Below are 25,097 nucleotides of genomic sequence, written 5' to 3' on the forward strand. Positions count from 1 at the left end.
GCATTGTTAGAGCCCTGTAAATCTCAGCTGGGAACAATATCCCAGAGAGCAGAGAGGGCCAGTTCTGCTTCAAGCTACATCTCAATAGATTTGCTGCCTTTTCTTTTATTATGTTACTCATCTGAAATGATATCTGTAATCCTGCTAATGAAATGCAATAACATCAGATGCAGCAGCTGCCAAAAAAAAAGAGAAATAATGTGAATTTCCATTAAGGTTTTTGAGTTGATATTCACTTTTTATATTGCTAGTTTAAATATTGCTGTTTTTTTCTGAAGGTCGTCTTAATTCTATAAGCATTTAATGGAAAGCCTGGCTTTTGTGTTTTAGACACCTCACTCCCTCTGGTTCAATAGGTCATTAGGCATATATTTAAGTCACTCTTTGTCCCAAATGTTTTTTGCGGGATCACAGCCAAAACAGACAAAAGATCCCAAGGTGGATGAAAGGCAGGTTAATTATTCTTATTTTATAGATGAGAAAATGAAGCTCAAAAGGGAGAAAGTGTCTAGCACACAACTCACCCCAGTCAATAGTGTGACTCCCACTCGTTTTGAATCAAGTCTTAAAGACCTAAGTCTTAAACATCACCTTCATTTCAGTGTGAATCAGGAGGCTTCAAAAATTCTAGTTGGCCCTTGGCTTTTATTGTTATCTGTAAAAGACCAAATGCTTTAAAAATCTGACCCTAAAAGTCTTGCTTAAGATCCTATGATACTAAGTGCACTGCTTCTAAATCATCTGGGTGAGCAAAACCTCAACCATAGTTTCTTAATTCAGTACATAATGAAAATATCCTTTGTAACCACATGTACATTTCAGAAAGCAAAACTCCAGGGATATCTGATCAGATGTTTTGCAGACTGATATAATGTTTCTTCCTCCACAACTTATAAAGAGATTAAAATTCTCAGCAAAAGTGAACTGCAGGTGCCTCGTCTGGTGCTTGCTCTCATTATTAAGTCCAATAGTTGGGAGCAAGAAGTCAGACATCACCACCCCAGCTAGAATGCCCAAATGCAAGTTCTGGGCTTTAGCAGTGTCAACAAGACACATGAGTCAGGGCTCAAATGGGAGGGTTATGACCACAGCTCAGGATGCAAAACAGTGTCTGTGAAGTGCATGGCACCTTCTGGAGAGCTGCCCAACAGCTACACCACTGCAATTGCAGCTGGAGTGCTCCATACATTGTCTCTCCCTTTCAAAAACTGGCCAGAATTTTCCGTAAATTCTGTAAAAAAGGTTTTCTGTTATTCCAACACAGAATGTGGGAGGAAAAAAAAAAAGAAAAAAGAGAGATTTGGGGGGTCTAAGTATAACATTAATTTTTAGTCACTTTGAAAATTAAAATCATGAGGCTAACTCAGTTTGGCTGCTTCTTTCTTTTAACTGTGTTAGGTTAATGATGCCATTTTCATTTCCTGTCTGGTTATTACAAAAGAAGTGAAAGTATTTCCAGCTTTCACAACCGTGCTTCAATTATTTTGACAGCTAAGCCATGAATTCAAGTTATGCAAATCTGCACCAGCAGACAGACTCTTGTATTTTGTGCTGAGAGGTTTGCACAGATATGCCACAAATAAGGTGAGAGGAGGTCATCCTCCTGACACGTCTTCCTGCACACATCAGAAATGAAGCCTACTGGACGGGCAGGCCTCGTGGCTGAAGCAGCATGCCAAGGCAAGAATTTAGGTCTCTGTTCTGACATGCACACGCTGCAGAGGCAGGAAGCAATTTACTCACACACTAGATCTCTGATTGTGAGCTGGGGAGGAACAGGGTAGCAAATGGTTTGAGTTTTGTGCCAGCAGCTGTTGCTTACTTTGTGCTTAGCCTTGTAAAACACAAAGGAAAGAGTTTAAGAATATACAAGCCTCACTGTGGCAGTAACAAGAAATTCAAGGAGTTTCTAGTAAATTGAGTTGTGTTGACAGGCATAGAGAAGTAAAAAGAACTTAGGATTGTGTCATTTGAGGGCTACTGAAAATCACCGTAAACTCGGCTTCTATTGCTATCTGCTGTGTGACCAAACCAAAAATAAATTATAAATATAAGATGAAATAAATATAATCATGTTTCCTCCTAATCTAGTCATTTTCATTTACAAAGTCAGCACAGATGAATGAGCAATTTACCCAGATGAAATCACTGTACTTCTTAGTGCCCATTTGCAATAACTGCCCATCCCTAGTGATTTGCCTTCGTTGTTAATTTCCAATTGAGTTGTTATGAATGCAGAAAGGGAAAAATTTATTGAAAACAATAGTTGGATGTGACTGCCAACCCAATGCACTCTGCAAATCTGCACTGGGGGCTTAACGGTGAGCCTACGAGCTCTGCAGTCAGACAGCCTGCACAGCAGGATATTGCCTGTCCCTTTGAAAACTCATTTGTATATGGATTCGAGCTGTGACTCTGGGCTAGCATGAACTACTTAGGATAAAAACACAGAGGAAGGAGTCTGAGATTTGTTAAAAGCCATAGACTTTGCAGCTGCCTTTCTGTCCGAGAAGTGCATCCAACACAAGGCGACTCATGGCAGTACCCAGTTATTGCCCTCTTTCCAAAATGTTGGCATTTTCAAAGCCTGATCTCCTAATACAGGGCACAAGAAAGATCCCTCTGGAAGGCTCTATGTCCTAGATATAACTTATTTGGGTCTCTTCAGTTTGTGAGACACATGAAGGGCTTCTGGTTGATTGACAGGCCAAGACTGTGAAGTCAGCTTGGGAGAGCCATAAATAGCATAATTCAGCTTCTCTGAGTCCCCAGCAGGTGTATTCATCGGGCACATGAGTCTCTCCAGGCATCAAAATTGACACATTTCATTAACTTTCTTCAACCTGAGAATCCATCTGTAATAGACAGTGTGGAGAAATCAGAGGAACTGCAGGTTCTCAGCAGGACTGTTATCAGACAGTCCTGATTACACAGAGCCGGTAGGCAAGGCACTGGCTTAGCAGTCACCGTTCTCCCTGGTACTGCTCTTAATGACTAATCCCCACAGCATCCTTTCTCACCTCTCTGAGCCTTGCAGTTTAACATCACAGCCAGCCTCTAGAAGGGAATTACATGATGCAGTACGAACAGCCATCCTTTCCAGCAACAGCTCTGCATCCAGCTCTTGTGTTTTAGCACGGGCCTGGCAAAATATGGAGTTATTCCTTAAGCTTTTGCCTTTGGAATCATAATACTAGCTCTCAGATGTCATTAAAAACAGGAAAGTTGCAGATTCAGAGAATGAAAACCCTTAGTAGACTTTTTGGAAAGGAGAAAAGAAAGAGAACCTCTTCCACTAAAGAATTAGTTTTAGTACCTCATGTGCCTTAAGCTCCTCTCACAAGGCTTGCCTTGTGATTTCTAAGCGATGAGGGATTCTTCCTCTTGCTCTCCACCAGGCCAGTTTGGCTTCCACTGTTCTGTGTTTTGAAGATCTGCTTCAGGGTTTTGGGTAAACAATAACCTGTTGGTTTTAAAATGCTGCTCTCCTTCCAGCTTCCAGAGGTCTCCCATGCAGCTTGGAAAGAATTGTGTGATGTGGTACATCTGCTTATGTTTGTCCTCTGAGATGGTACGGTATCTCCTTGCATTAGGCAACCTTATTCGAGACACTTGGAAACCAGTGGGAGTGTTTGACAGACTCAGTGAAATGGCGTGTTGGAAGGGCGTGCACAGGAGCCTCTGACCTTGCTTTTGTGCAGGGAGTCAGACAGGGTACACTTTGACCGGGCGGTGTGGAGGGTGATGACATCTAAGGGGCTGACAGTTCTCCTATGGGTTCTGGGGTATATCCAGGTCAAGAGCTGTAGTTAAAACCTGGTGGATGAATGCATCCTAACACACTGCCCTACAGCCTGTAAGGCAGTAAAAGAGAGATTGATCCCCACCATGAAGAAAGAATTACACTGTCTTTCTCCTTGAACTCTCTAGAAGAAAGTAACAGAAAATATCTCAGTGGTTTTCCAGGGAACATAGTTCTTAGGCTAGCTAGAGAAATACCTGTAAGAATCAGCTGGAAGAACGTATAGCAAACTTCTGAAGTTTCATAGTGTCCAGAAATGATGCTATTTATTCTTGAGTGCCATCTACTGACAATTTCTTTCTTAATTATTTACTTTCATTGACATTGCTTATTTTAAATACGCTATGTAACATCTGTTAGCTTAGATGGGGGCCTGCAATTTTGGAGCTGAAGGAGTTAATGTTTTACTGGGACAGGTGGCAGCCTGTATTGTTCCTTATTCCTTGAGCACCTCATTCCCCTCTGCAGATTGGGATATTTTGTATGGGTTGTTTTCAGTTTGTTCTTCAACTTCCCTTTTTCTTTCCACCTATTTCCACTCCCATCTGCCCTTCTTTCCCTGCCTGCTCCTTCCACCTAGAGTGCAATTTCTGGCCTCCCTAAGCTCACTCTTCTGACTTCAAAGAGTAACTCTAGTTGTGCTGCCTTCTTGTGCAGGAGGTTGCATCCATGAGTTTGTTACAGTATTGCTAAGATCTTATTTCCTCCCCTCCTTTCTGTTCTTCCTCTTCTTTCAAGAGCTTTTTCAGCAACTTTTGTGCAGTAACCTTGAAAATATTTAATGATCACTGACTCCACTATATTACCTGCTCTAGAGGTATTTTTAGTTATGTGGTACTTGAATTACTAGCATTATTGTTACAGTTTTTCATATTCTATCTGTAAGATTTCCTCCCCCACCAGTCCAATACATTTTGCAAAGATAAAAATAAATTAAAGGTGAAGAGTTATGGACAAGGACAAGACCTTGCGAAGTTTAGCCTACAAGGTATTTCCTTCCCCATTGAAAATATAATCTTTACAGATAAAGAAAATGCCAGGTACCCAACTCATTAGAAGCAACTGAAAAAAATGGGACAAAAGGATTCCTTTTTATACACTTAGTTTTCGGCTTGGTTTCCCCTCTGCCACCTAGCCAAAGGAATGAGAAAAATAGTAAAGTCTGCTACTGCACAGCACCAATTTGATTGAGGCTTCTTTGACCATACCTTAGACAGTACAGTGTGATGGCCAGTAACAGCCAGGCACTCAGCTGCCACTCAATTTCAGGCAGTAAACATCAAGCAATAAAAATGTAGACATTTGTATGATGCCACTATAGATGTATTTTTGTCCTCAGCATACTTACACTGCAAAGCTCCTTCCCAGCGGATTTTGCTGAGGTCAAAAGTGTAAGTAGGTTTAAAAAGGATTAGACATATTCATGGTGGGCAGGTGTGATGTTTGCTATTAAGCATGACAGCCTGGATCTAACATCTGTTACAGAAAGCCCTTGTAGAGCTGATGGCTGGAACGCTGCAAGAGGGGAAACTGCTGTTCTGTGCTGACCCTGACTGGTGCTGCCAGGGGCAGGGACTACAGCAACCAGGGGCTGATTCAGTCTGGAGAAAGCCTTTGAATTCCCATGGAAATGGCAGTTTGCCTTAATTGGTTATTCTCCATTGAGAGCTCATAGATCCCCAAATCTCCAGTGATAAAACTGGGATTGGCCCCCTGAACTCAGTGCCACAGAAAGCACAGGGTTAGGCTTTGCCAGGGTTGTTTCTGCAGAGACAGTTTTGCTGAAGTGAGGTCTGAGGAGTATTTCAGTATTTGTTCCTGGATTTCTAAGTCCATATTCTGCTTTTCATATAAACACAGACCCAGACTAATGTTTGACTAACTTAGAAACTACTGAGCAACAACATGTTATGTGTCACTTGCATCCCATTTCTTATATATTTATGATTAACAGCCTCTTGTGCTGCAATTCATAATTCAGTCTTTCTCCTCCTTTCTTGAGTAAGGCAGTGAAAACTGATCAGTGACAGAGATGATGCTTGTGAAATTGCTGCACAGGGTTCCTCTCACTGAAGGGCTGGCAAGATACCAGCTGAGGAAAAAGCTTAATTGCATGAGTGATCAAAGAAGAATGTATGAAGACAGGGAGACTGTAAGGGGGTGTGCGTAGGAGTGCGTTTTAGCAAGAGATTATAGGGGAACACGCGAGTCTGGCACACACAGAATGACAGAAATGAATGCATGAGCTAGTACAAAAAAGCGTGCTAACCAAAAGCATCCACAGATCAGCTTTAGCCCCTTCTCAGCTCTTGCCTGAAAGAACTGTATTCTGTAAGCTGTCATGCTCCAAACCATATGATGAGAAAAAAAGGAAGGTTTGTTCTTTGCAAGTAGGAAAGGAGGAGGAGGGGGGAACCTCATGAGACAACAACAGCCAGGCTGAACTGGAAAAGAGAGATCAAAGCAATGAGCTGGAATGGGAAGAAAGGACATAGGACACTGACATGGTGTACTCCTGGGAGTGGTGGGAAGTGAACTAAAAAATTGAAAACTGAAAAAGCATTGAAGGCACATGCCAGCCCTTCCAGAGTTTCAGTTCACTATTTGTATCATGTGTTGTTGTATTGCTTACTGTCTTCCTTTACACTCAGCTCCACTTACATCACTGGGAGTATTTGAGAAGTAAGGTACCTCTAAATATGAAAACAGGTGACATTAAAATGGCTTGCATACAGACTTGTACCATTTTAGCCCAAATCCATTAAAAACCTCATTACAGTTAAATGGGCATAAACCTCTGTGCCAGTGATCATCAACTGATTTAAGCTGCATCAATATAAATCCAGTTTCAACTGGTTCAAGAGAGTCTAGGCAGAAATGCACTGGATTTCAGAAACTGATGGGAACACATACTCTGATTGAAATATTAAAACTTGTGCTCTCAGTCTTTTCATATTCAGCTGTGGGGGTTTTGAACTTTAACTACTCTGCATTTTACAAGCCCCTATAGGGAGTGAAAGCAAGTAGTTTTGGAGCAGTCAGGTCAAAAGCCTTTTGCTTCATCAAATGAACCTTTGTACAACCACAGAAGCCTTCAACTTTAGTGTTTTATATAATTTTAAGGATAGAGAGACTCATAATATTTCTTCTACTTACCCTACTCTGAACTCAATATTAGTGTCTGACTAAAGCTTTTTTGCAAAAGGCATCTAGATTTTAGTTGAATATACCCTTTTTTGTAAAAACAATGAAAACCCATCATCTAAGATGTTTACTCCAAGAGTAAAACATCCTGCCTCTTGGAATTTGAGTTTCTCTGGCCTTTACTTCCACCCCTCAATTCTTGTTACATCTTTTTCTACTCCACTAAATACCTTTGCAGTTCTAAGAAGTCCAGTTCAAGTTAATAGGCCCTGCATTGACCTGTACGTCTCAAATGTCAGTCACACTCAAGCCTACTAGTCCTTCTCATCAATTGCACTTTACTTCCACAGGCAGGAGCAAAAGAAAAATTTCTCAGTCTAGGAGCAAGGGTGGCACAGTTAGGATCTCTACAAACACAGATACAGCAGTAGTTTGGCATGTCAGAACTCAAGGCACACTACTGGGGCCCTCACCACAAGAGGGCCATTGAGGTGCTGGAGCGTGTCCAGAGAAGGGCAACGAAGCTGGGGAAGGGTCCGGAGAGCAGGTCTGATGAGTGGCTGAGGGAACTGGGGTTCTTTAGCCTGGAGAAGAGGAGGCTGAGGGGAGATCTTATCGCTCTCTACAACTACCTGAAAGGAGGCTGTGGCAAGGTGGGGGTCGGTCTCCTTTACCAGGTAACAAATGATAGGATGAGATGAAAGAGCTTCAAGTTGCACCAGGAGAGATTTAGATTTGATATCAGGAAAAATTTCTTTACTGAAAGGGTTATCAAGCATTGGAACGGACTGCCCAGGGAAGCAGTTGACTCACCATCTCTGGAGGTATTTAAGAGACATGTAGGTGTGGCACTTAGTGACATGGTTTAGTGGTAGACTTAGTAGTGCGAGATTAATAGTAGGACTCGATGACCTTAAAGGTCTTTTCAAATCTGAATTAAAAAAATACACACATATACATCCTGTACATTGCAGGTACTTTTGGCTCCACTCCCCAAAATCCTGACCATCAGTTCTGTGGATAATGATAAATGCCATCAATCTTGGGTGCTCAGCTACTTTCATTGCTCTTTCTCCCACCTTTCCAACCACCTCATTCTAGTAAAGGCTGGAGGCATGTGGCTAAGAGGAGGCAGAAAGGAAGCATCCAGCAAAACTGCTTTGTTCTGACAGGAAGAAAAGAGGGATTTACAAGTATGATTGTTCTCATCCCTTCTTATGTACAAGGTCCATATCTTCAGTCTGTATGTGCAAAAATTACCCTCTCCCCCACTATTTTCTCCCCTCCTCATGGATATGAAAAACACAAAAACTGGTACAAGAAGAAAGGGACATTACCGTGACCATTAAGGAGCTAGACATGGCTAAGTCAGTTGAGAAGTCTGTCAGATTGCCTGTACAATCCCAAATAAGTAATTTAATTACTCTGCGCTTGAGTTCCCCACTACAGTAGTTATTTGGTCTATATGGTTTGTTTATGGTCAGCTTGAAGCAGTCTAATGTTATCGAAGCTTATCTAGTATAACACTGTGAGAGCAAGTGCAGTTGCTGTCTTGAATTGACACTGTGTAATGTTAAAAAGAGGATAGGTAAATATTGCCCTTTATGGGCTGGCAGTGATAAATTATGCAGTCCTCTCCTTCCAGCCTCTCACATCTGCGATAGCTACAGTAGAACCTTAGTCCAAACACTGCTCTTAGCACTAGAGCTGTCAAGCCAGCCTCGGCTTTCATGTGATATTTCATGAAAAATAAATTTGACAGTTTATGCAAGCTGAAAGGCCTCTAACCATGCCTCCAGACTGCTAGCCATAGTACTTACATGCTTTGTGAAATTTGTGTTTCACATCAAGAAGGGTAGATGATGGAGGTACCTGGAAAAGAAAACAAAATGCATGCAGATTAATTTTTCTGTCTTCTTCACTCTGGAATCCCTTCTCCCCTTCTCTAATGAAGGGATGATTCAATTTCTCTGCAAGTTCCTTAGGCAATAATGAAGCAAACTGGCAAATTTGCTCTCACATGTTGACTGCCCACATTTGACTTACACATTACCTGAGGCACCTCTGCTTGGCCAATGGAAGGGTTAAATCTCAAGGGTCAAGAGGGAAAGCTTCTGGCCCTGCTTGAGGCAGCAACTGCCCCCAAGATCAAACCAGTGGGACTACTTGAAGGGTTATCTTTAAAGTTATGTTCAAGCATGCTGGGGCCTAGCTCTTAGAGACTTGAAAGGGGCCAGTAGTAAAGGTGGCAGGTTCCGTCATTTCTGCCTTAAATGAGTTTGCTTCTGCATGCTGTTGTTCATGTACAATGAAGCAATCCAGGTGTCACAGTGTAAGATGGCAGTCTGGAGGCTTTTTAGGCTCTCTTTTATTACCTATATTGATTTCTTAATACACTTGGTACGAAGTGTCTGAGAAACAGGATTTACTAGAGTGAAAGACTTAGAAGTACCCTGCATTTACAAAGAAAGGCAATGGAACACTTCAGGAAGTAGTATGTTGAGCTTGAGATCGAGGTGGCAAAAGACAAGGTCTTAACAAGACCATCCCTTTACAGTTGACACTGATTTGATATTCTACATTGTTCATTTAAGCACAGAGACTGAGAAGTAAATTGAACTGTGTCTTAACCATGAGCATCTGCTTTGCCTCTAGTGAGAGGCCTCATTGCTGCAGTCAGACAGCAGAATGCAGAAAACCACCTTCCCTGGAGACCTCAGGAACTTGCGCAGCATAGGCTAATACCAGTACGAAGTGGTGGCAATACATAGCAAAATCTTGAGGAGCAGCAGAATTTCTTTGGGCTGAGGTAGAAAAACAGTCATGGCACCATTTTCCTTGGCTGTACACTCATCACCTGGTTTACTCCATTTCCAGCTTCCCTCAGTCCAAGCAGAACACAGTAACTAGTGAATTGTAACAATAACCATGCATAAAACAGTAGAGAAGAACGTAAGAAATTCTGCTAGCAGAGGCCAGTCAGCACCTTAACACAGGTTGTTTTGCTGAAAAGACTAAGTCTGGAGAAATACTCATGTAAGGAAATAAAACTGCTGACTCAAAAGCAACAGATCAGTGCAGAAAGGGAAGTTTTCCTCTCATATAATTTGATACCCCATGCAAATATACAATATATGTGCTGTTAGTGCTTGTGAGTAAGCCAACTTGCTCCCAGTAATAATACAAACAGGCAGAGACCTCAGTACAGGTTTCAATGGTCTAAAGTTGTAAAATGATACCTGTGCTAAATGGTATGTAAAGCTCAGATTTTTCCTAGCTTTTTCTTTGGGTTTAGAAGAAAACATTTTCTCTTCCACAGTCACAGAAGGTTTTACTGGGCACTGGAAAAGACCTTATTTGTGGAAACTGCTCTTTATGAAACTCTACTTAAACACCACTTGTCTCTCTGATGCACCTGCTAAACAATTCCAACTTCACCCAAATCAGGAGCTGGATTCCCTGAAACAAGGATGTGTGCTTTCCCCCTCCCTGACATCACCAAGGTCTGTGTGGCACCCAAACCATGTTGAACAGTATTGGGCCATGAAGGGGACATTGCTTTTGGAATTCCTGAAGCCAGTTGGATCCCTTTCCTTCCCAGCTACAGGGAACAGTAGAAGTCATCATCTTATCTTTCTCAGTGCAAAAAGGAAAGAAAACATTTGATCTGTACTCATTGTACTTAAGTCATTCTATGCAACCTCCAGTGGAACACCACATCTCCCATAGTCTACATGTGCCTTTTCTTGTAGTGTGTACTACTGCTATGGGCTTGAATACAGGAGAAGGGGGGGATTATATTTTCAAACCCTCTAAAAATATCTGAAGTTATTTTCTCACACCTTGTAATCTCACAGCTGTGAGGTCTGGAGCCCAGAATCCGTCAGATATGGATGCAAGTGCCGTTAGCTGGCAATGACCACATGGCACACAAGACTGCAGCCCAAAATCTGTCATGTCTCCTAGCTCAGGGCAGCTGTGCAGGTTTTCAGAGCTGGCGTTGCCAGCCCAAAGACCTGGATACTCTTTTCTGATGTGATGGAGTATCATCTAGCTTTCTAAATACAGTATAAGACACATTACTGCAGGGCTGGCATCCCTACAGGAGATCAGCATCTCACCATGCTGGGTTCTGGGAAAGAGTAGCCAGGGCCAACCCATGCTCCGGAAAGCTGATCATCTGATTAAGTCAAGGGAAGCTGAAAAACTGTTAAGCTGGGCATGCTAACAGAGCAGCGCTAGCTCAAAACAGAGCCCACGGTCTCCATCTCCTGCACTTCTGAGTATGTGTTGACTTCAGGTCAGCATTGCTTTCAATCAGTGCAAAATTTCTAGTCCAGCCCTTCTTAGAAACTCTTTTACATCCCTCTCCCATTTTTCAACGTGAGGCTTTCAGTGCTTTCTCCCCTCCTGCTATGCCAGCCATGGGATTCATATCACCTAACTTTAGCTATCAAAAAATCCATCTAAGCTTGTGTTTTAGGTCTACCTGTAGAACCAGTCACGTGCCTTAGGTGTTTAAAAGTTACAAAGTGCCTGCCAGGATCTGTGCTTACAATGGCCTGCTGCAGCAGAGGAAGCAGTGAGTGTACCCATGTGGTGTGATGTGAACCATCACACACCTCCTCCCCTACATCCGAAGCCGGTACTTGAACTGCATAGCTACAGCTGGGGGGGACTGTGCTTTGTACGACACCTGTGAGAGGCAGAGCTCATTAGCAAGAGCACTGCTGTGCCTGAGTACATCCAAGCTGCTTTAGGCTGGTTTAAATCCTGCCAGCTCAGGCCCAGGCAGAGCATGTACTTGGTTGGTTAGTCGCAGTCTGGCAGCTCGGTGTGGCACCACACTGTGCGGGCTGCATGTGCCCAGGGAAGGCCTGGAGCACACATCCAGCCAGGAGGGCAGGAAGACATTTGTTTTACAGGCCAGCTGGCTTAGAGAAGGACCCTTCCACTTGAGACAAACTACACAGATCGCAAGTTGAAAAATAACACAAATACCTTCCTCTTCCGAATGGGCTATGACATAGAGGAATCGCAGTGTCCTTTCCCAGGCAGAGTAATGAAGCTACAGCCACAAAAGAATTACATACATTTTTTTATGATCTTGATAATTCTGTGTCCTTTTTTTTAAAGACCCCATAAAACAACTGGTGAAGTTATAGATTCTAATATTGATCAATGTGAAGATGGATGCCGAGACATCAGCTTACTACTAAGAGTGTCCTCTTCGTAGTCCATTAATTATCTTTTGTTCTTTTCATTGTACATCAATACAAGCTAAAGAATTGTAAGGACTGGAACAGCATCTGCTCTTATTACCCTTTGTGCTAACTGAATAAAACACCCTGGAACATTTCACTGTATTTATTAGCCTTACTCTCCTTTTATTCTTTTAAATTATTTCTGTTTTATAACCTTCCTTTTCCCGTATTTCAGTGCTTTTCAAATATGCAAATGGAAAAGAGAGTGAAAGACCACCCTTGGTTTATTTAAAACAAGACGGATTTCACTGCAAAACCACCTCTTACTTGGCAAGTATCTTTTATGTCTGATGGTGAAGGCAGTTGCCCCTCCAACTTCGTAATTTGTAGTCTAGCACCAGATTTTAAATATAGTTAACTCTCTAGTAAGTTGCTGTCATGTGTGAGGTTCAAGACTACTTTTTCTTCACAAAAAAATGTTATGAAGAAATGCAGATTTTACAGGTGTGTGTTGTATTCATTGCACTTTTCATTCAGAAAAGGATGATTTTAAAACCTCAAATCCTGATTGTCCTGTACCTTCACAGCAAAAATACTTTTCAATTTGAGGCAACTCTTCATTTTTTAGGAATTCAAGAATGAAAGGACCTTCTGGGTCATCCATTCCAGTTCTAGCCTTCCTTTATGCAGCAATGCACAAAGCATCACATTTCTTGTTAAGATTTAAAATACCGTATTAGTAACTTAGGCTATGACTCAAGGAAGAGCACTAAGTGGAGGATATTATGGGAACTTAATACTGCCTTCTGTGAGTGCAATCTAATCAGATAGTTATCCACTTTCATACCTCTTTCACATTTATAAGTCCAGGAATTATAACAAATCTGATGATCTGTATGTAATTGCATCACACAGTTCTTGCACTAAAGAATTATTTTAGGGGTCAGAGTTTAGCAGAATATCAATAAGAATCTGAATAATATAATTTTAGCAAATAAGTGATCTTTCATTCAGCATTTCCCTTTGAATGTTTTTTCAGTGAGTACCGCTGCACTGCTGAGTCACCTACTTTCCAACAGGCAGTCATTTTCCACACAGCTCCTCTTCAGACAGGGTAAATTTGTTCAAAAGGGTTACATCAGCTTATTGCAGCTGAGGATCCGACCCCAAAACAGGTAACCAGCTAATGCGAAAGCCAAGTCATTTCCAAATTCAGCACTCAACGAATAATTCATCATTACTGCTTTTGCATCCTGTACTTGCTTTGGGACCATGCTTAATTATTAGAAATCAGCTGTATTTCACAGAAAGTTAATAAGGGAAACACCTGTTCTAATTGATCTCTGTGTTTTTGAATTTGGATTCTAGATCAGATTACTTTTTCTTATTGTTAATTTTCGAAGACAGTATTAAAATTTGGGTACCATTTTACTGTAACCTCCCTCAGTGTGTCCTACACTGCTCTCTTGTTAGCCTGGTGAACCAGTGTGCTGGTCATGTCCAAAGAGATATAAATAGATGAGCCCACCACGGAGATGACATAGAACTAACTACATATAGACAAGTGTTGTCAGCAACTACACAAAGGCTTTATATGGAATTTAGTATTTTACTCAGTAGACTGCAATGAACTGCCTACTAAAGAGCTAGCTCTAATCTCAAGCCAGTCTTTCAAGAAACTGGTTTTAGCTCAAGTCACTTCCAGTATACGTGAGTAGGGGACTGTGTTGCTTAGTAATCTCCTAGATTATTGTGTGGTCACATGAATTTTGGCATATAACATAATCCAACTGACTAATATTTCCAGTGACTATGGGACAAATTATCTAAGAATACACATAACCACATGCTTTCCAGGTGCAGTCATGTCAATTTACGCTAGCCAAGTTCATCTTTAAAGATATAATACTGGTTTTGTACTGCTAGCTGAGTACTTACATTAAAAAAGTCCTCTCCATTTGCAAGAAATTTTCTGAGAAAGTGTCAGACACCAGGAAGAGCTTTTTCTCCCTCTGCTAAAGATGAGAGTGGAGGTAAAAAGAATGCAATTCATTAGCAGACAAAAGGCACGCAGGCCATCCCTCAATTTACAGAATTTGCTATGTTCACCTATATCTGAGCAAATCTGACTAGAACTGGCATGCCCCTGTGTGCCTTCTGACCTTTTGTTAAAGGAAACTGAGTACAGTTGCTGTATTCACTTTGAGAGCTTAACAGCAGAAACAGTCAGGAAGCCTCTGTCACAACACTTTTCTATTAGGAAAATGGAATTGTTCTGGCAAAACTCTGGAGGTATAAGTCTGTATCGAGTACAAATTTTAAAAATTAAATAGAATTTTATTTTTAAATCCTGCTTCAAGAACATGCTGAAAATTCATTTCTTTGTGCTATTTTCTTTTCTTTTCTTTCTCATTGGTATGGAACTTTCATTACTTTGGCATTATTTTATGACATGTCAATCATGATAGCATAAAATAATGTAACACATGGCTTTCATGCCATGGAAAATAACCCAATAGGAAATAATATTCAGATAAACACACTATTAAATTGTAAAATAAATTCCACTTGAAATATCTATTGTGTCATAACATATTGGATTATTCAAAAATTAATCTGTAATACAATCTTTCCCAAATTCTACCTCATTAAAAATTCAAAATTCATTTGTTTTCACTGTAATTTGCAAAGAAAACAACATTTTGGATATGCACTTTAAAAAAAAAGCTAATGTTGACCAGTTCTACTGAAGAAGAATGGAAGAAGGTAAGGTTTAGAGTTTTGTTTGGATTTTGATTGCTGGTCCTACCACAGATTAAGCATATAGTTTGGCTGCAAAATATCTCTACATTTGTCTTCCCTTTTCTATCAAAAGACTGAGGAGAGTTATGCTTGCTTTTTTATAGCTATACAAACTGCTAACATTTAAAATCAAGCAGTGCACCCAAGGAACTCAGCCAATGCTTAGCACAGGATGGTTGCAAACTATCTGGGGGACAGTATGAAAACAGACTGCAAGAGTGAGATCAACCAACTCAAAAGAAATTTCACAGGAGAACATGTATTGGCAAAACAAGTGGTTCTATGAATAGCAGAGCTAATAAAGCCTTACTTTCTACTAATAAAGGACCCCAAAGCCTTTTCCAGCTGCCTCATATCCCTTCCCTGTCTCCTATGACATTTCCAGCAGGCAAGAAACTGGGGCTGTTCTGCTGCCGTGCGCTTGCTGCTTGGCCAGTCAGAATGTGCACACTGAGCTGCCAGCTGACTACTGTGGGTCGGCAGGGGTGAGGACTGCACTCTGCCTGTGCTCCCTGCTCTGAAACCGTGTGCTACCCACCCAGCCACCAGCTTCTGCTAGACAAGCAGGAACTAAGTAATCTTTTTTTCTCTTTCATGTATATTTAAATTTGACCAGGAGGTCCAAAGTTATGCTGGGCAGAGCAGGCAGGGAAAGATGGTGAGACAAGAAGCCCCCTGTGGTCCATGAGGGGAAGTATGAAGCTGAAAAGCAGAAAGGGGAGCAGAAAGGGAAGTGAGAGTGATATATAAAAACAATGAGACGTCGTCAGGTCAGTTAGAAATCTAGGTACTTTCCACTATACCGAGTGCAATGAAGACACGCTTGCTCTACTTCTGGTACAGATTCTCTGGCTGCCACAATTTCTTCTCGTGTAGTACAAGAGCTCTACATATTAAAAAAGGAAACCTTGCATTTTAAGGACTTTTTAAAATCCAAAATTGTTTAAATGTAGGCATATATGTTCAAATGATAGCATTAATATATATACTGTTAGATATTTATAGATCCATTACTACACGGCTCAGGTACTTTGTGAAGAATCACAGGCCTGATTTCAGAAAGAACCTGAAGCATGTTCTGATGGACCAGTAAATCATGGGCAGGAGTATTTTAATGATACAATAATGCCTATATGAGGTGCCATTATACACCTAAATTTCCATCACGGGTTGTGCTGATTAACTATTAGACTAATAGAACACCTACAGTTCCCTATGGTCTTACATTGCTCCAGTACATTTATAATTTGCAATAATGTGGAATTATCTTTGATGCAATAAGGCAAATGTGCAGCTGGGGAGAAATGTCATAACTTTCTTGGGAAAGAGGAATTTTTCATGCTGGCTGGGAATCCGTCTCTACAGATACACTTTTGGCAATATTCACTGCTCTGGTAGCGTAGCTGGGTTTTACTGGTGGCCAAAATGGCTTATGTTCATGAAGAGCTGGAGTACCACTGGCGTCTCAGAAACCCATTCTCTTACTTTCACTGAACTTTGAATCAAGGTTAGATCTTTTTGATCATTTATTATATTTCACTCTTTCTTTCTTCCCCCCAAACTTAGACTTTTCTATCTAAAATAAGAGATGAATAAAACCTGTCATTTAAAGGCACTTCTAAGCTTTGAAAATTAGTATCAGCTGAAGCATTAGTCTTCTGTAGTGGCTTCTGTAATTCTTTAAATTATACCTTTACAAATGCTAAATCCCCTAAAGTTACCAGCTTCTCCCCTCCCCAGTCTCTCTCTTCTAGATAAATCAAAGGCCATTTCCCCAGGTATTCCATTTTAAAAGCCATATTGAAACAAGAATGGTGACAGCAAAGAGCAAGCAGGAATTAATGTGTCTAGTTGCCTCTTTTCATCTGAAACTATCTGTATCTTTATTGACATTAAAATTATGTGAATTTCTAGTAGAGCAGGAAGAAACGAGTGTAATGCATTGCTTCAACAGAATTTGAATATGTTTACCTACTTTACCAAGTGTAACTAATAACTGAGGAAGAAAATACTACTGTCATCACCTCCAGCACTGGGGGGTAGACATAAGATTCAATTCTTATGAGCAAGAAAAGGCATAGACTTTATAACATATTTATAAATGTAATGTATTTTCTTGCAGTGCCCCCCAGCAGGGACCAGATCCCTGTTGTGCTGGATGCTGTGAAAATATACAGTAAAAGACACAAGACACTATGAAATCCTCCTTCCAAAAGGAAGTAAAAAAGAGGACTTCCACAGCAATGAGCCTACATCCAGCTAGTTTTGTGTCTGTGTTCCTTCACCTGTATTGCTGTGGGAATCCTGAGTTTGTGGGACTCGACACCAACATGTGGTCTTCCCATGGAAGCCTCCTCCTGTGACATAGCTGGTTATTCAATCTCTTGGTCATCTTTGCATCAGAGGCAGGGCATCTCTAATGGTAGACTGCTTGAATGGGAAAGATGATGATCTTAAAAATCCTATGCATGAAATGAGGCTGCTGCTGTGGTAGTACACAGGTTTTGCTCATTCTCCACAAGGAAGACTATAGAGTCCTGTGAAGTGGAATACTGAAATTGCAGGGGAAAAAAAAAAAAAAAAAAAAGACAATACAAGGCAACGACAATATTAACCTCTTTTCTGGGAACAGACTTCTTTACTATACTTCCCTAGAATGAAGGAAATGTCCTGGTACTGCAAAGAGTTCCTTTGCAGAGTCGCATTGCGTACTTTAATGATTGTATTTGCTCACATGAAACAAATGTGGTGTGTCTAACCTCCAAGTCATGGTGTGAGAAGTTATTTTTATTTGCTAGAGATGACTAGGCAAAAGAGAGCCAGTGACGACTGTTCTTGGCTGCTCAGTTTCTGTGACAGAGCTGCAACCCACAAGTGAGTGTAATAGATTCCTGGTACTGAAGATACCATTTCTGCATGTGTCTGATTTTGTTGTCATGCCAGTATAAATCCGTTGTATTGCTAAGCCATAGTGTGCAGATAAGAGGACACTGTTGTTTTAGGTGGTTTACAAACAAAAATGTTTGTGAACTCCTTCAGAGACAGACGAGCCTTTAAGGTAATGAAAATAAGCCCTAATTCGTCTTCGGCAAAAGATGTAGTAACACACATACGGTGTAATATTTAACACCAAGAAGAGTTGTGTATGTAAGTGACTGGATTGATGCATAGATCTGTGTTATACTGGGCGCAATAAAAATGAGTAACAAATGGACCCTACACAAGGGTCTTTTAACTTAAGAAAAATAACAATGTTCACATGACTTTCACTATAGGCATTGCACAGCGTGTCTACACTCACAAACATATAAATGTTTCTACAGTATATATCATTAGCCACAAACCTTCAACTATCAGTAACTGTGTTTTCCGAAGAGGTTTCAGTGGGAGAGGGAGCTGGGTGCTTGGAGGGCTGGTTTAAGGAACAGTAGGAAAGTAGTTTCCATCATCTTTGCAGCACACCAAGAAAAGAGACTCTGTCCTGCACACCTTAGGAAACCAGCTCTCTTCTGTAGGCCTTAAGAAGTTTTCTGGAAAGGTGGGCTGCTGTATAGCAGCCAAAACCTCAGTTTGCACCTCAGCTTATAGCTTAACTTGCAAAATCGTACAGCACGAAACTACTGAGCTCTGAGGTTTTGGATGGGAAAAAGCTTTCTTTGCCATTTTCCCCAAAGGTGATTTATTCTGTAAAAACTATATTGTGTAACACTCTCTGCCTTAAAAGCAACTCATGCAAAATTAATTACATTGCACTATGTTTGTGGGAAAATGCATTTTACTACAAGTTAATTTGAAGAAAAAAATATTATACAATGGCTGCTATAAGAGAAACAGTTACGAATTGCCTTAACAGCATTTATAAATCAAATCACTGCACATCCATTACTTTAAAACTAACCTACATCAGGGTTTTGGAATAATGTAAAAGTAAAACAGTTTTTGAGTAGCTATGTATTTTTCAGAAGTTGTGGCTGATGATGAAAAATGTGGATTATTTGTTAAAAAAAAATACAAAAAATAATTATTTTCTTTCATTTTTAAGACCTGATGAATTTTGCATGTTCTGTTGTTTTCTGTAGCTTTTTGGAAGTAATATGGGAGCCAAAATCCTTAGATATTTTAGGACTCTCTTTCATTGAAAACATTTCTAGCAAGAAATCACTAATTACATGCCCTCTCCTCTTTAGAGACAGGCAGGAATTTCTTCCATAGAAATTAATAAATTGTGAGGAAAAAAGGGACTTGTGATCATCTAGGCTCACCTGCTGTTTTACACTGGCCAAAGAGAAGATTTATTCCTTGCTGAATACTTCTTTCACTCCTTGAGCAAGAAACCTGTATGACTTATGTTTCAACTCTACAACGTCTTAAAAAAATGCAGTATCGATTTGCATGTTGCAGTGAAGATTCACCCACTATATGCTCAGCTGTTACTTATCACCCCTTGATCGTCAAAATACAGGCCAAATTTCTTGGCTAAATTTGCCTAATGGTGGCTTTCAGCCACCAGTTCCTGTAAGGCATTTGCCTGCTTGGGTAAACACCTTTCTGTTCTGAGAAATCCCCTCCCAGGCCATAGAGGGATCTCAGGTCAGGCAAGATGCTCTGCGTGTCCCCGAGCCATGCTGTGCCTGAGGATACCAGCCTGCCTCCCTGGGAAGGAGGGAAGACCCAGGACTCTGTCGTTCATACTGGCCCGCAGGCCTGGGCTCCTGCCCTCCCGTGGGCAGCGTGCAGAGCAGGAGGCTGCCCATAGCCCTCCTGGAAACCTCGGTGCCTTTTGTCCCACGGCCGCCATCAGATCAGTGTGCGGATACCTTTGGTCATGGGAGTACAGTCTCAGGATGCCTCCTCTGAGTATTTTTATGCTGCTTTTAAGGACAGATGGACAGGGTTATAGCCTAGGTTTAAATTAGCTTTTCCTATTAACTCCTTCTTGAAGCCTTTTTCCAACTGTCAAAGGTAGCCCCCTTTCGTCTCATCACCAGTGCCTGCTGTCCTGCCAGAAGTAGTTTGGGGACATTTTGTAGAATAATTGGAAAAAAATTAGACAAGTTTGTGTTCCGTCCCTTCTCTCCCCACCCCCAAAATCTGAAGCCTCTTCTCCGTGACATCTCACCTCAGAATTAATTTCTGTACCAGGAGCAAGACTGGGGAGCAAGAACAGGAGCAAGGCTGTTATTTTTTCTCTTTTAAATTCTTTAAGTAACTTGCTGGAAAATCTCATGTGCACCAAACTACTTGCATAATGTCGTATCCATAGCAGAGAAAGTCCCCAAAGCAGGTTGGTAATATTAAATAAAAGAAATGATACTCCTATAATGAATTTTATGTTCAAACTACGCATGTGTAAAATGAACTGCCAGTGTTGCTGAGTCTTGTGAATTTACTTCCAGCTTTCCGTGATTAGGTATTTTTCTTCAAGACCCAGCTCCTGGAGGGGGTCACTATGGGACAAAATGTCTGGGGTTTTCCTCTTCTACTGCTTTCTTTCAATATTTTTTTCCTGCCTTTCCTGACTGTGGAAAAGCCTGCAGTATGTATGTGCACGTATCTTATGGGCTTAAAAACCAGGCAAATATGTGTTTATTCTGTTCCTTTAAGCCAATCTTAAAGATAATCAGGACCTTGTAGTAACCACTCAGTTCACTTATATTAAGTGACTGATCCTTCCCCAAAGTGTAAGACGGCTAAGAAAGCCAAAGAAGATAATGTTATTTTCATTTTACTGATGGAGAATTAATTCACAGTTACTTATGCTGGTTCCAAAGCCTACTGATGTCAGATGATTGCTCAAGATCACCCAGCTGAACACACCTCTTCTAAATCCCTGACACTGCACTGAGCGCAAGACACCTTTTCTTTCTAAATACAAAAGCTAGTTAGATGTATCATTATTTTGCAGACTTACAGAGCTCCCACTAATCTGAACAGGTTTTATATGCATATGCAAGAGTCTCCTAGAAACTAACACTCTGGAAGCAGTGACTGGTATTTAACCACACAGCATTAATCATCTAATCACTCTGCCTGAGTTTCTATTAGGTGGAGAAAGAAAGGGATCTGCTCTCTGCCATTATAATATAGTTCGTCCCTTTAGATTTATTAATGTGAGAATATTACAAATGTGTTTGCTAAATCATAATAGTCTGAACAGCTAACAATATGCAATAAGAGTATAAATATATACTTTTAAAAATCTTCCCATTCTCTCCTATTATAAATTCTGACAAGTAAAATTACATGCAAGCCCAAGAAGTGAAGCTAATCGTAACTTACAAACAGAAAAACAGGCATTAGAAGTGCCATATTGGGTCTGTATCAGTGTTATATCTAATTAAGCAGAAGTTCATGCATAATCCAGTAAAATGGTCTCTTGTCTGCTCTGATAACCAACTGAAATTAAGTTCACCAATACTAACAAGTGTTCATTGAAGTAAGGAACTCAGCTTCCGTACTTTCAGGGTTGCCTTAGAAAGGGATTATCCCAGCAAATTAGATAACCATGTGAATGTGCGTTCAAAAGCCAAATTCTTTAGGCAGTCTTGGAAATCTCAGCTTTGTGCTATACTTGCACCAATCCCTTGGTACTGCGCCAAAACAAAAAAAATAAGAACAGGTCCTTGCTGCTGGCCATTTGCCATCTAAGTTGAACATAGATTCCTGAGCAGACGCTTTCCGTTTGCAGTTGCTATTGATCCTCTGTGTGTATTTTACGTCTAGAGAGAGAGTACTTTGCAATCACCATTCGTAACTCTTTTTCCACTGCTACAGGAGCAGAGTCTATGGTTTGGAGAAGGTGTAGAAAGTGTTCAGGCTCATCAGAATTCAGAATAAAGATTAAAACGCAGGTCTGCTATTGTCCCAGCAGACTACTGCTCTTCCAAGCATCATGGAAGGATTCCTGAAATGTGGCTTTTGGCCTAATTCTGCTTCTGTTAATATATTTCTTTTAATGACACTAGAGGAAAGCTTATGATAAGAAACAGACTCAGGCTTTTTTTGGATCAAAACCTTGTTCAGTATAAAATTTAGATAACCCTTTTTAATAACTACATAAATATCACTCAGTAAATTAAATAATGCAAACGCTATCATTAGAACTGGTATTAATAATCATATTTGTTTGACCATTTTGTACGTTTCCCCTTTAGCTAGATTAAAAAATATCTCAGAAAATGTTTTGCCCCATTAAGAATGACCAAATGAGACATTTACCTTGAGCTAGTCACACAAATTGCAAAAACACCCTTTAATCAATGAAGAACACTAGAAACCTGGTAGTATTCCACCCTGCATATTTCAAAGGCATTAAATTAAACATCTGAAGCAAGTTTATCCACTGGTTCCAGCTGTTGCCAGTGAGGTTAGGGAATTGTTTATTTTTATTTTTTTCTTCTAGCAAAACAGTAAGTCTCAAAACTCTACTATGTTACTGAAAAATCCTATAGTCTAAATAGATTAGGGTTCTCATTTTCATGGCATGCAAGAGACCATCTCTTTTGTTGAGAGACAATGAATCACAAAAACTGTGAAGAAAATATTTATGAAGCATTTTTTCAGCTGTTGTTTACTGTGTTATAAATTTCCTTCCTACCCAGTTCTCTCATCCTACTTTTACAATTTGACTGTAGTTTATATTTTTTATTCATATTATTAAAAAAACATACCTTTCTTAACTCAGACCCTTTGTTTAAAAATAATTATTTTTTTTTTAAATTGCCAAGTTCCCGCCCAATCTGATAAGTAGGGTGCAGCTGAGTACGTTTATATACCAACAAGAGCCCACAGCATTGCAGAGATGCTAAGCTTTACAAATGTATTAAAACTGAGTATCCATTCTGAAGCAGACATTTAAGTACCATGCTCTGAAATAAACACTGTAATCTAAGTGTCAAGAGACAGCGTAAGGACATATCTTCAGCCCACAGAGCATCCAGGAGGTCTAAAAGAAACCAGTGTTGGATTATTTGTAAAAATCCTGGAGAAAAACAGCCAAGGATTGTGACTCACAAGAAATTATGAGTGTCTCCCAGAGAAAAGAAAAGAATGAAAGTTTTTCTATTACAGAATACGACCACAACAGAGTGAAAACAGAGTCCTTGAAGCGGCACCATGTGAACCAGGTGTGGCCCCGGCATGCCGGAATAATACACTCACCTTGTCCACAATGCAGATCTGCTTCTTGCTTTGCACATCAAGAATTTCCACTTCAAAGTAAGTGATTTTTGAATGTTTGAGCACTGGTGGTGATTTAAGATGGCCAGCAGCGAGCACAAGCTGAGAGAAGTTGAAAAAAGAGCGTGTGTCATTGTGGGGCACGGACAGAGCTCCTCCATGAGCTGCAAGATCCCTCTTGTGTTCTGGAGCGCTGGGTTTCTGCCTCCTGTGCATGGTGTGACCCAGCAGTAGTGATCGTCATATCCACAGGGGACAGTTCCAGGGGAAAATGTTTCCTCCCTGCATCAGTTAAATACAATCACAGCCTGATGAGACACGAAAGGTCAAGTGGCGTTCCATTTTAAGAGTACTGTCTTATTTAGCAGGAGTGAAAACAATGGCTCTGTAATCCATGTCTATATTTAACCTGCTATTGTGATGTGCTGTATTGCTGATGCTTTATTTTTTTGTTTTTATTTAAACCAGCATTTGAAATAACACATCTAGAGAGTCCCTATTAGAAGAAGCCAGATCCTGAAATTCCAGAGCCCCACAGGACTCGGGTATGAATGCAGCAAATTCCACTCTTACCTACTGAGACGGATGTTTAAAAGTGTCTACCTACACGCATAGGTATAGGTATGCGTATATATATATGTATGTTATATATATGTGCGTGTGTATGCACCCTTAGCATGTATCTACAAAATTATGTCAGATGTCATCTATTCTAGAAATATTTACTAACAAAATGCCAGGAGTTCATCAGCAAAAATGTAGGGGTTGCTTGCCAATATAGAGAGGATCTTTTACCTACTTGTATTTAGTAATATGGACTCTCTGTTATTTAATGCGGTAGAGCTTTCCTTGCAGGTCTGCTAGGGAAACTCAACTGAAGCAAAGGAAATAAAGGCACTAATTCAGGTCTTGGATCATTTTACTCTTTTCTTATTCTTTCCTGATAAGTAATTTTCACAATACAAGACTGCAGCAAAACAAAAGTAGCCTTAGTGGTAAAAATAAGGATTACTTAAAACAACAAATTTTCTCTAAAAGGGCTTCCCCAAACCTTGTTTGAACTTCATTTTTCCTTGAATGATGTTTTAATAGGATTTAATAGAACTAGCAGCACTTTTCCATCCTGAGATTCTCCTTGAATTTCCCTGGGCTGCCTAAGATTAGTGTTAGAAGGGCACCACGGATTCCTGCAGACAGCTCTTTCCAGTGGGGAGACAGAGTAAGTTCTGGATGCATTTCTACATGGTAAACTATTTCTCGAGGGAAACTATGATCACTATTACAAAAATCATATAGGTTTGTGACACTAAGGAAATTTAATTAAGTGAAAAAGACCTTCCACAAGATAAAAGTGGCCGCACAACTAATACCCACTCTAGGAAGCAGGGTGGGAAGAGAACGGGTCTCTTTTCTTTGCTTGTACTATAACTTACAGAAAATTTAGCGGTCACCGCATCTTTTCTAGTGACACACAACAAGAAGCTCTATGAAATAATGGAGAAACTAGTTGATAAGCTGTTGCAAGAATTAAAAATGAAAGTGAGGGGGACGCCCAAAGACAGGCAATTTGCAAACTAAAGCTCTTCTCCTGACAATATTCGCAGATATGCTTCTCTTCATGTCTATGAGTTACCTAATTGATGTTGATGGAATAATCCATGCTACATCAAGTTGTATATATGCTTAAGTTCTGGAGGATCAAGCCTGCATGCATTAAATGTGTCCTGCTCATAGGCATACGGAAAAGACAAAGGAGAAGGAAAGAGCAAATTAGCAGGGGCTGAACTCACAAACAGGTCTGAGCTCAGTGGTAACGGGGCTGGGCATCTGCAATGACAAAATACTTGCAATACCAAGACTAGTCTGATTTATTTATGATTCTTTAGCCAGGTGTTCTGACTAAAGAGGCTAACCCCAACTCATAACTAAGATGCTTTTTGTCCATATTACATGCCAAACTTCTATGT

At 40.4% G+C, this 25,097-nt stretch overlaps 1 protein-coding gene and 1 long non-coding RNA gene across 3 annotated transcripts in view; one reads left to right on the top strand and one right to left on the bottom strand.

Annotated features, from left to right (window-relative positions):
- Positions 1-25,097, top strand: part of LOC142056187 (uncharacterized) — a 140,676-nt gene that overhangs the window by 101,521 nt on the left and 14,058 nt on the right. The window contains exons 4-5 of the long non-coding RNA XR_012660254.1: positions 23,023-23,169; positions 23,599-23,751. This is a non-coding gene — a long non-coding RNA (uncharacterized LOC142056187). The remainder of the gene's footprint in view (positions 1-23,022; positions 23,170-23,598; positions 23,752-25,097) is intronic.
- TECRL (trans-2,3-enoyl-CoA reductase like) overlaps positions 1-25,097 on the bottom strand; it is a 77,418-nt gene that overhangs the window by 48,684 nt on the left and 3,637 nt on the right. Inside the window, exons 2-3 of one of the 2 annotated variants that reach the window (XM_075090575.1) lie at positions 23,113-23,232; positions 8,767-8,818 (exon numbers count right to left, since the gene is read on the bottom strand). In XM_075090575.1, coding sequence (XP_074946676.1) covers positions 8,767-8,818; positions 23,113-23,232 — 172 coding nt within the window. Of the gene's footprint in view, positions 1-8,766; positions 8,819-23,112; positions 23,385-25,097 lie in introns of those variants that run through there. The other variant, XM_075090574.1, reaches the window with a different exon arrangement.

Source organism: Phalacrocorax aristotelis, chromosome 4 (genome assembly GCF_949628215.1).
Source record: "Phalacrocorax aristotelis chromosome 4, bGulAri2.1, whole genome shotgun sequence".
Classification (NCBI taxonomy): Eukaryota; Metazoa; Chordata; class Aves; order Suliformes; family Phalacrocoracidae; genus Phalacrocorax; species Phalacrocorax aristotelis.